Source organism: Podarcis vaucheri (assembly GCF_965113315.1).
Source record: "Podarcis vaucheri genome assembly, chromosome: 1".
NCBI lineage: Eukaryota > Metazoa > Chordata > Lepidosauria > Squamata > Lacertidae > Podarcis > Podarcis vaucheri.
This window is the reverse complement of record NC_138759.1, coordinates 10,035,911-10,047,293: the sequence shown is the minus strand read 5'-3', so window position 1 is coordinate 10,047,293 and position 11,383 is coordinate 10,035,911. Positions and strand designations below refer to the sequence as shown.

The 11,383-nt window shown below is 42.6% G+C and overlaps 1 protein-coding gene across 2 annotated transcripts in view; it reads right to left on the bottom strand.

The window, feature by feature from the left end:
- Positions 1-6,181: 6,181 nt before the first annotated feature.
- Positions 6,182-11,383, bottom strand: part of HIF1A (hypoxia inducible factor 1 subunit alpha) — a 41,590-nt gene continuing 36,388 nt past the window's right edge. Inside the window, exons 13-15 of one of the 2 annotated variants that reach the window (XM_082217176.1) lie at positions 11,244-11,355; positions 10,083-10,209; positions 6,182-8,031 (exon numbers count right to left, since the gene is read on the bottom strand). In XM_082217176.1, coding sequence (XP_082073302.1) covers positions 7,880-8,031; positions 10,083-10,209; positions 11,244-11,355 — 391 coding nt within the window. In that variant the 3' untranslated portion in view covers positions 6,182-7,879. Of the gene's footprint in view, positions 8,032-10,082; positions 10,210-11,243; positions 11,359-11,383 lie in introns of both variants that reach the window. The other variant, XM_082217175.1, reaches the window with a different exon arrangement.

The following is an 11,383-nucleotide window of genomic DNA, read 5'->3' as shown; positions in this document are numbered from 1 at the left end:
TAAACCGCTTTGTAAACAAACTCATTTATTTAGGCTGCAGTCCTAACCTCACTTACCTTTGAATTCACTACCCCACTGAATTCAACTGGACTTACTTGTGAGTTAACATGGTTAGGATTGCAGTCTGAGTATATTTTTCTCTCCTACGAAAAAGCTACCGAATTGAACATTGGATCTGCATGCAAACATGTTAAACCCACACTTAATCCTCTGCTAAAACGAAATCAATAGATGTCTGTCGAGCACACCGAGTAAAAAAGCTGCTTTTCTGTGTAAAGGACTACCATGGGAAATGTGATTTGATGGCACTGTAATCCTGTGCTGGTTTACTTGCAAGTAAGCTTCGCTGTGTTGAATGGGATACAGACATGTATGCATAGAATGGCAGTCGTGCAGAGCTTACTTCTTACAGGGCTCTTCTGAGACATGTTGTTGTTGTTTAGTCGTGTCCAACTCTTCGTGACCCCCTGGACCAGATCACACCAGGCACTCCTGTCTTCCACTGCCTCCCGCAGTTTGGTCAGACTCATGTTTGTAGCTTTGAGAACACTGTCCCACCATCTCGTCCTCTGTCGTCCCCTTCTCCTTGTGCCCTCCATCTTTCCCAGCATCAGGGTCTTTTCCAGGGAGTCTTCTCTTCTCATGAGGTGGCCAAAGTATTGGAGCCTCACCTTCAGGATCTGAAGTGAGCACTCAGGGCTAATTTCCTTAAGAATGGAGAGGTTTGATCTTCTTGCAGTCCATGGGATTCTCAAGAGTCTCCTCCAACACCATAATTCAAAAGCATCAATTCTTTGGCGATCAGCCTTCTTTATGGTCCAGCTCTCACTTCCATACATCACTACTGGGAAAACCATGGCTTTAACTATACATAGGATAGAGACATAGGATAGTGCCATTAGCCTGCTTCTGAGACATAGGATAGTGCCATTAGCCTGCAGTCCTGAACACACTAGGAAGTAAAATCCATTGATCACACGCTGCTTTGCACTTAGTTCTTGGATAGTGCAATCCTGTATCTACTGAGAAGTAAATCCTGCTAAATCCTTGAATGGTTTTTCAGACCAAAGCTCACAATTCAAAAAAGAACGCCTGCAAAACAAACACAAACTTTTGTCTAAAATGTATAACCTGTTATTAGAATGGGAAACAAAAGACGAGCTAGTTAAACCTCAATGATGCACTGGGCAGTAGATATAGGACACAACATAGATTTCAGCCTCTGGGAGAAACCTTGGAAAAGCAACTTGAAATTTACAGCATGTTATTCTTTGAAAAAAAAAACTATTTTAAAATGATTCATAGATGGTATTTAACTACGAGTAGGCTTGCTAAGATTTACAAGACAGAATCAGATAAGTGCTGGAAGTGTAAAGAAGTAGAGGGAACATTCTTTCACATGTGGTGGACATGTAAAAAGGGGAAAAAGTATCGGGAAATTATTTATAATGAACTGAACAAAATGTTTTAAATTACTCCCCCCACCCCTAGTCTGGATAACCCAGACTGAAATTCCCGGGTGTCAGAAAAGGTTATTTATGTCTGCAATAACTGCAGCCTGCATTTTGTTAGCCCAAAAATGGAAAGTGAGTGAGGTCCCAACTAAAGATTGGCAACTTAAATTGACAGAATATGCACAACTTGCAGATTTAACATAAAGAATAAGAGAGCAAGAAGAACATACGTTTAAAGAAGATTGGAAAATGTTTATTGAGTATATGGAAAATAACTGTACAGCTGAAAATGCTGGCAGCATTAAGATAAATTCAACAGAGCAAATAATTTTTGATGGATGTAATAGTGGAAAACCGATTGGAATAGTTATTGTAAAATATGCAGGGATGTAAGATATGCAAAATGAACCATAGAAAAAGAAGGAGGAAAGTCACTGGATATCTTAAAGTATGTAAAATGTTTATTTGAAATTGTAAAACAGAAAATTTAATAAAAAAATACATTAAAAAGAGAAGTGACTCCTATTGAATTCAACAGTGAGCATAGGAAGCTGCCTTAGACAGGGTCAACCTGCTCAGTATAATCTGCTCTGGTCTATCTACTCAAGATTTTCTGGCACTGACTGGCAGCAGCTCCCTAGTGTTTCATAAAGGGGGGGGGGTTGAATCTGGGACCCATCCATCTTTATTAATCACAATGAATCAGCAGGATTATGTGTCTGCAAAAAATAAAAAAAATACTATTACTCATTAAGGCTACATTAGTTAGACACACAGTTTCCAGTTCGTGAGAATTGACACAGCCCTTTCTGCCCCTCCCCTCCATCATCCATGTGTAATAGTTATTTGGGTCGATTCTGTAATAAACTAGCTAACACATTTTTCCCTCCATAAACAGGAAGGGGAGCTGGTCCCTAGGGGCAAAAAGGACAGTGGCCCAGCAATAAGTCACTTGATTTCACTCGCCTCTTCCTGCATTTTACATAATCTCTCTTTGCCTGCTCCCATGTAAAGTGTGCGGGGGGGGGGGGGGATTAAACCCCCCTGCCATCATCCTCTGTCTGGCTCTGTCTAGCAGATTCGGAACGAAATGTCTCAACAACAGTTGTTTTAAATGACTTTCTTTTGCTCCCCAAGTGCTCAGAAAAATCCTCAGTGTTTGGAAACTAGGAAGCTAAATAAAAAAATTTGACGTCAGGGAGTACCTTTAATGTGGTTAGCAAGTATATTTTGCAAAATTACAAAGAACACGCCTTTTTTCATCTTTTTTTAAAAAAAACCTAAAACTAAAATAAGTTCCAACTATTCTGATTATTTCTACTTTTAGTTAAGTATTTTTATTCATTTACTTGATTTAGGAGGGGCAGCTGCTCCCCTCGCTATGCCCAGGGCTGCGTTCAGTGATGGGGACGCATCCTGGCTGCGCGCCCTGAGGGAGGGTCATCAAGCGGTGACTCCGCATCCCCCTCTCTGCCATCCCATCGCATGCAGGCGGAGTCCAACATGCCAAAACACACGTAGGAGGGCAGTCAGGCAAGGAACCCTCTTCGCTGATGCAGGGAGGGGAGCGGCGGGAGACGCCCGCGGCTCTGTCTCGGGTGCTGGACCGCACGTATAGGGGGCGTGGCCCGGCTGACCCGATTGGCTGGGAGAGGCCGGGACGTTTGACTCATTTGCATCCGCCTCCTGCATCCTCTCTCAGCTCTGAGCTGGAGCCGGCGCAGCAGGGCACACACCACGGCAGCCAGCAAGGATGGGGAGCAGCTACCTGGGGAGCGTCTCCCTCCTCGTACGCCTCCTTCTTAAGGGATTGTTTTGTATGGTCGACCTGGTGCGTAGGAGGCGAGGGGATTTTTTTAAAAAGCGCTCTTAAGAGAACCGGTTCTTTCTCTCGCCATCCCGGGTAAGTATAATAGTGGGTTATCAGAGGTCGGTTTTAGAGGTGTAGTAGAGTGCACTTAGGTCGGGTTGCCATGCGCTTGAGACACGTTTATTTGCTTTGAATGGCCGTCATAGTGTCCTCTTTTCTGCTCTTCAAAATATGGCAACTCTACATGTACTTTTAATAGTTGCATAGAATAGATGAAGGAATTTGGGCAGGTAAACACTGTGGCTCAGGATATTGCTTTAAAGGAGGCTAGACCTGTTCTCTGAGAACTTGTCTATTAGTGGTTAACAGCCATGTGGAACCTCCACAGCTGGTGATAGTGTACCTCTGAATACTGGTTTTCCAGAATCATCAAAGCAGGGTGTTGCCTTCATATGGGCTTTCAAGCTATTAAAAGCAGAGTATAGTAAGCCCCATTCTCCTTTGCACCTGTTTAAGGAAATGGTTTGGCGACAGACCACCCAATCCACACAGATGGAGGGCTGCCTTATCATTGCCAAGAATGTAAAACTATTTGGAACTGCCATTAATAGCTGGCTTGTAGAGTTAAGTTAACTTGCAGCCTTAGTCAATATGAAGAGAGTGCAACTTTGCTCTCATTTCTGCTACTGAACTTCTCTAATGGACTGACAATAGTATATTTGGGAAGGGAAGTAATGAAAGAACAGAAGAAACTGGTTAAAACATACAAAAAAACATTGTCAGGAGGCAGATTGCAATACGTTACATTTTACAATGTATTAAATATGAGATAGTGTGTTGTGCTTTATAAAAATTGTAAAGGGATGAGATGAGACCTGGTCAGCACAGCAATCTGTACATACATTTTCTTTTAAGTTGCCAGTTACTTGAAACTAATTAAGGTAGCTATTCCAGATGCAAAGAATTAGCCTAACATCAGAAAGACATCATACAATATAGCATACATTATATTTGGTTGTGTGTAGGAATTCACTTTAAAATGTCAGTTATGTATAAGCAGACTTAAGCTAAAATAGCGTAGTTAAATTCAGAGTTGCACACAAGCATGTGACACTTGTTTCTTGAAACTGAATCAGGGCTCTGATGTGCAAAGAAAGGTATCCCCAATTCTAAGGGACACTTCCTGTACTCCTAGGCTATGTTTGACGTGTGGGAGACTTGTGTGAAGATGTCCAAAACTGGCTACATTGCCAGGCATGGTGGAGAAACCAACAGACCACTGAACTAGTTTGCTTGGAGCATAGCATTCCCTTATATTATGCATACACTGAAATTCAATAGCACAAAATGTGGCTTTCTTATTTTCTTAAAAAAATAATGATCACCAAGTGACCAGAATAGCTCCTTGCCTCTTCTTCCAACTAGCAAAATCAGAATACAGTGGTACCTCGGGTTACACACACTTCAGGTTACAGACGCTTCAGGTTACAGACTCCGCTAACCGAGAAATAGTGCTTCAGGTTAAGAACTTTGCTTCAGGATCAGAACAGAAATCGTGCTCCGGCGGTGCAGCGGCAGCAGGCGGCCCCATTAGCTAAAGTGGTGTTTCAGGTTAAGAACGGACCTCCGGAACGAATTAAGTACTTAATCCGAGGTACCACTGTATATTGTGCAAAGTTTAGGGGCTGCAGAATTTGGATTGCTTATGTGTAGACTAAGCATGTGCATGTTCAGTATTAAAATACTGGCTACTACTAGAGCCAACATCCCTCATGTTAGTCATTGTGTGGAACAGCTACAAAGTTGAAGACTTCCGTTTGGCAACTGTAATACTGCCTCAGCAGCATGGAGCATGCACAAACCCAGCAATCTCCTCCCGCTATTTTGGAATATGCTGTTTTCTTCCATGATTTCTCAGTCCTCCAATGAGGTATGTACGTTCCAGGTGACTTGTGATTCTAGAATTCCATAGCTTTTGGCACACTTCCAGTTTGTTCCAGTGGTTTCACAGTAGAATGGGCTGAAACACAAATGTGTTCAGATGATAGAAGACGCACTGCACATAAAAGCTTCACTTGCATTATTGCTTGCTAGCTGAAACCTACTTGGTGTGGTATTTGGGTGCTCTCGGTATAGAATCGCAGGACCCAGGTTGGATGAAAAATATTGGGGTATTTTTTTTAAAATGCTGGGAGTATAGGAGAGCATCCTAAGCAAATATGTCAACATATGCCATGAAGCAGGCACTGCAAAAGAAATGGGATGGCAAGGAAAGAAGCGTTCCCATTGGGAAGCAGGAATGTTTGAGCAAATGAATGTCTGGGAGAGCGTGGTATTGAATTCTACCCAATGTGTCTTGTGTCTTCGTGGTTTCAGTGCGGTCTACAGCAGCGTTGGGCAGCAGGTAAATTAGGAACCACTGGTAGATCTATGCGATTTTCAGTAGCCTGGCAAAGATTTCTGATTCCCAAATAGCAACAATATTTCCTCCTCACCCCCATCAGTTTAACTGGGGTAAACAGAGAACTTTGCAGTTAACTATGAGTGACGCTTGGGTTAAACAAGTGTGGGAGGTTGTTTCAGTTTAGAACCTCTTCAGCTCTTGATGTCCAGAAACTGTCCTGTCTGATCAAAGCTGCAACCCCATAGCAAACTCACTGAAAACAATGACACTTGCTTCTGAATAGACATATACATGTGCAGATATGTATCCTTCTGCCAGACCCCAGCTTCATGAATTGCGGAAGCTTAAAGGCATCCAATCTTATATCACTGCTCTATACTTTCAGCAACTTTACGGTGGCAAAGTAAATTTGACATGTGAACTAAAGGCACTTGCAAGACCACTTCCAATGAAAAGAATTATAGACACTAGAAATTAACTGTCATCTGCAGATATATACACTTCAGTTGCAGGCCTGGTCCACATATAGTTTATTGATGTAATAAAACAATACAGTTAGTGTTAGATCCAACCACGTAAGGGGGAGGGGGAGAAATGGAGGAGGGATAATTATTATACAGCACAAAGAAGGAAACGAAGATGTTTTGTGACATATTATCTAAATAAAAAGGTTCCTAAAATATATTCAGCATTACTGAAATCTATGGTTAACAAAAATAAAACAAATGGATGTTAATAGCAACAAGGTGCATTGAAAACCAAAACATCAATTATTACCAAGCAACTGAATGATGAAACTAGGCAACTCTGCTAAGAAGGCAGGGATGCTTTACAATTTGCTTGAAAGATCACCTCTACCAAACAGGGTCAGTGGAACATTAAAATTCAATTATTAGGTACACAATATTAGCATGAACTTTCAGAGCTATAGGCAGGGGGGGACTGTTCTCCCTGCAGAGGTGGCAAAGCGACTACTTTAAAAACATTGTTTTTTAATGAAAAGATAATTCATCCACATACGTAACGTAAGAAGATCCCTACTGCAGTAGACCAAAGGTCCGGCCAGATGCATCGAGGAAGCTCAGAAATAGGGCGTGAAAACAACAGCCGCTCTCCCCTGCAAACTGGCATTCAGAGGTCCACGCCCCCCCCCAAACACAGATTCCACTTGGCTATTGTGGCAGGCAGCCACCCATAGGCCTATCATCCATGGGTAATCTTTTAAAAAGCCATATAAGCCAATGGCCGCCACCACATTGTCATAGTGAATTAATGCCTTCTGTCCTGAAACAATCTTCACTGGGAAAGCCAGAGTTTAAATACTGCAAAAAGAGGCGTGGAATCTCCTATCTGCTTGCTCCACGACTAATCATAATTTTATAACCCTCTCCCTGGTCATCTCTTATGCAACTTAAAAATGCCCCAAATGTTGCTAGCCCCTCCAGATCAAACTCTCTTTCCCCCCGAACCATACACGGACATTAAAACACAGCATTTAAGAACCCTCTTTTTCGAGTACAACATGACAAAAAAATAGAATTACTCCAAAATTTTTACATGATTTCACAGGCAGTAAACATAAACAAGTGGAAGAGAAAAGAAATAAAAAAAATGTTTTCTTTAAAAACTAGCTTTATAAATGCAGTATATATTGCATGAGGAACTGCTGGCATTTCATTTTTATTTTCTTAAGAAAATAGATTGTGCGATTGTGGCTACAAATGCACCGCTGCAAAGAAATGTTTCTCTTCTTTAAAAAAAGTAAAGTAAAAATTTATCTGAACATCAGAGCACACAATGCCTTCAACCACGTGAGAGAAGGCTTAGACAGTTTCACCGCAGTGGTGATTCACTTGATAGAAATATTTTCAGTGACAAAAACGCTTGATCCAAAATAAAAAATAAATACTTTTTTAAAAGGTGCCTACTTCAAAGCTGCCATTGCAAGTGTGTTCTAAACATACTGGACTTTTGATTGTTTATGTACCAAAAAAATGCACCATTAGCCAAGTTACTGTTGTTACATAAAAGAACATTGTTGTTTTTAAAAGACTGTCCAAAGTAGAAAGGGGATCAGAACCAAACTAACTGAATTAGTGCAGTATTTGTAGCCAGGCTTCTAAAATCAGATATAGAAAATATAAATAGACTGCTTTTAGGTGGTGGGTCACCAGTGTCCAAGAAAACAGAACAGTTGCGTGTGGGGAAAGCTCAGTTGACTTGATCCAGGGCTTTGAGCAACTCTTCACCCTGTAGCAAGTTGCGGTTGCCTTGTATGGGTGCGTTTACTTCACAGTCATAGCTGGTAAGTTGCGGGAGTCCCTTTTCGTCAATGGACTGCCCTAGAAGTTTACTTGCTATATCTGCAAGGGAAAAGAAAGCACGTGTTAACTTGCACAAAACACATACATTATTCAGGGTTAACACTGGTTTGGCAAATCCGAAATAATATAAGTAGCGTGAGGTCTGCTAGACTGCCCTGTGTGCATGCTGCAGTTTTCTGATGGGGGGGAGCACTGAATGTGGGACCAGGACTCCTATTACAAAACACACAAAGAAAACAAGTTTCTAGCCATTATGGCTATGAAAATATATCCCAGGAAAAGGGTGTGGGCAACACCTCCTGAAATTGCAAGCCAGAGGAAAGATAATAATAATAATAATATCTTTATTGTCATTGCCCCCTCTCGGGGACAACGAAATTACTTGGCTGCTCCATCCACCCAGGTAGGGCACTCCACACAAAATCAAAACAACTATAAAAACACTAATTAAAACAATACAGTATAATACAGCAAGGAAGATTAGATGACTTTCAAAGTCCAGGCTTCCCATTCAGGGCCGAGATCGCTCTGGGGAAGAAGCTGTTCTTAAGACGGCTCGTTCTTGTCTTCATTGTCCTGTATCTCCGTCCCGACGGCAGGAGCTTGAAGAGACAGTGACCAGGATGCAATGGATCCTTTACTATGTCCAGTGCCTTCCTATGGCACCTTGTGGCATAAATCTGCTCTAAGGTGGAGAGTGGGCAGCCAACAATGCTCTCTGCTGCCTTAACAACTCTGCACAACCCCAACCTGTCCCGGGTAGTACAGCTTCCTTACCACACACATAAGCCGTAAGTGAGCACGCTCTCAATGGCACAGTGATAGAAGGGAAGCAGCAGTTTCTGCGGAAGATGGTTTTTCCTTAGAATTCTCAAAAAGTACAGTCTCTGCTGCGCCTTCTTCACAAGCCCCCTTGTGTTGACACTCCAGGGGGGAAAGACTGAGTAAGACCTCAAGTAGTCAGGGTCATAGGGTCTGCCCCTATCCTAAAAAGATGCACATTTTACATATATTGCAGAACCCAACTATTCTAGGCCCAGAATCTGGCTGCAAGACTTCATTATTTTTAGGCAAAACATACCTGTAGGGAGTGGCTGCTTAGTCCTCCTCTCTCCTCCACAAACTATTTCTTCCATCTGACTCCAAATACCCATGTTCAGCCCATCCTCCCTCTCCTCACCGCCCTCCGTCTCCAGGTAGACACAAAACTAAGGCCCTCATGTAACCGTTATGCCAATAAGGGCTTGTTCTCTCACCCTGCTCCTTTTATGTTAGGAACACAGGAAGCTGGAGTCAGGCCATCAGTCCATTGCTCAGGATTGTCTACACCAAGGGTTGGCAACGTGTGGCCCGTGGGCCGGATGTGGCCCACGAAGACCGTTTTACTGGCCCACGAGCTGCCCCCAAACTGAGCCGCCTGCTCTGCAAGTCCCCCGCGCGCTGCACTAAATCAACGCAGTGCGACAACTTGCCAAGTGGTGCCGGAAATGGCGTCTGTGCATGCGCAGATACCAGAAATTGCATCTGTGCATGTCCAAATGCTGGAAATCACTTCTGTGCCGGTGCAATTTTTGGCATCTGGGCATGCACAGAAGCGATTTCCGGCGCTGTGGACACGATTTCTGGCATCGCGCCGCACCAGTCCGGCCCATGGACGATCTCTGTGGGAGTGATCCAGCCCATGGCCGGTAAACCTTGCCAACCCCTGGTCTACACAGACCAGCAGAGCCTCTCCCAGCCCCACCCGGAGATGCCAGGGATTGAACCAGAAACCTTCTGCATGCAATGTGGATGCTCGGCCACTGACATACGTTCTTTCTGTTGCTTCTGGTTTTGTCCAAATGCGTAGGGGGAAGATACAGAAGCCACAGTTCTTTCCTTCAAGGAGCAGATAAATTCTGTCCCACCCAGACAAGGCTCTGGATACTAAGGTTAATGGAAACTCCTTTTTTGGCTTCCCCATTCATTTCAGTTATTATTATTAATAATAATATTATTATTATTATGGGTGTCACACATCTCTGGGCTAACAATGGCAGAGGAAAAGAGAGAGCACCTGACTTGGTCTTGCTCCATGAACAGCCACTGACCTGATGGTAATAAAATGACCGTCTTCTCTGACACCTCATTATGCCCATTAGATTTACATCCTTTTACGCGTTTCCAAGCCAGGGACACATTTCCCCCAGGACTACTTGACTGCGTCAGTAATGTGCCCTTAAAAAAAAAAACGAACACACAAAAACACAGAGAAAAGTCCAATTAATATAACCACAGAGATACCATACAGACATACTACTGAGTTAACCAGCTGTTGTATAAAAATGGTCTTTTTAAAAAACCAGTATTTTGCAGGAAAAAATCTAAATATAAAAGTTTAGGAACAATAAATTGTGCAAAGGGACATCCTGTTTATTTTGATGAGGCTTCGGTGGGGACAGGTGAAGGCCGCCATATATACAAACAACCTTGGAATAGTTGCTGCCAGATACACCACCTATAAAATTTCAGCCTGGTCTTTGACAGTTGTTTATCTCTGAGGCTCATGGCTACAATCCTATGCACATTGACTTAGGATTCTATCCCATGTGAAATGCATAGCATCAGGCGGGTAGCGTATCCCAAACAAGACTTTTGGGCTAATGATGTGAACAAAAAGTGCAAAAAATGATAATTCTCTGCCATGTTGTAAAATGTTTGCCGTCGGCTATTCACTTGCACCCACCAGTCTTCCCCACCTTAAAAATGAGATTAAATGGACTCCTTGGGCCAAGGATTTGTGCAGACTTGCTGGTAAATCGTAATGGTTTGATGCTAGAATTTCTGAACTGTAGTAACTAAGGTGTGGGTTTGTCTTTATAAATTCTGGTCACCCTAGGTGTATGGTTCAAGTGGCACAGCAAGCAAGTGTACCAGGCTACAAACATCAGCTCCAGGTAATGGGCCAATGGGGAACGGAGAGGAGATAGTGCAAGCCCACCAAACCTTGTTCTGCCAGATATGTTCCAGGGTCTTGAGGCAAGAGAACTCATGTTAAAAAGGAATGCCAATGGTTCAGTGGTGTTGAATAGGATTAATTTTAAATGTTCAAACAACTGTGCCATCACCTGATATGAAGGACAGAACCATGACCACATGGCTACAACCTGATTTAAGTTACCACCACAGAAAATTTAAGCTTTTTTTTTTTTAAAAAAGCAACAACCTCATGTTTTTTTTAATAGGGAGGGACTGTATATTTAAAAACTTACAATGCCCACTGCTTGGAAAAGCAAGCCATCTTGTTCCATTTTCCGTTTCCTCTGAATATTATGCAGAGCTATTAACTTTGGATTAATTTCTTCATTTGCTGCAGCAGTTGATCTACTGAAAATAACAAGTTCAGAAGGTT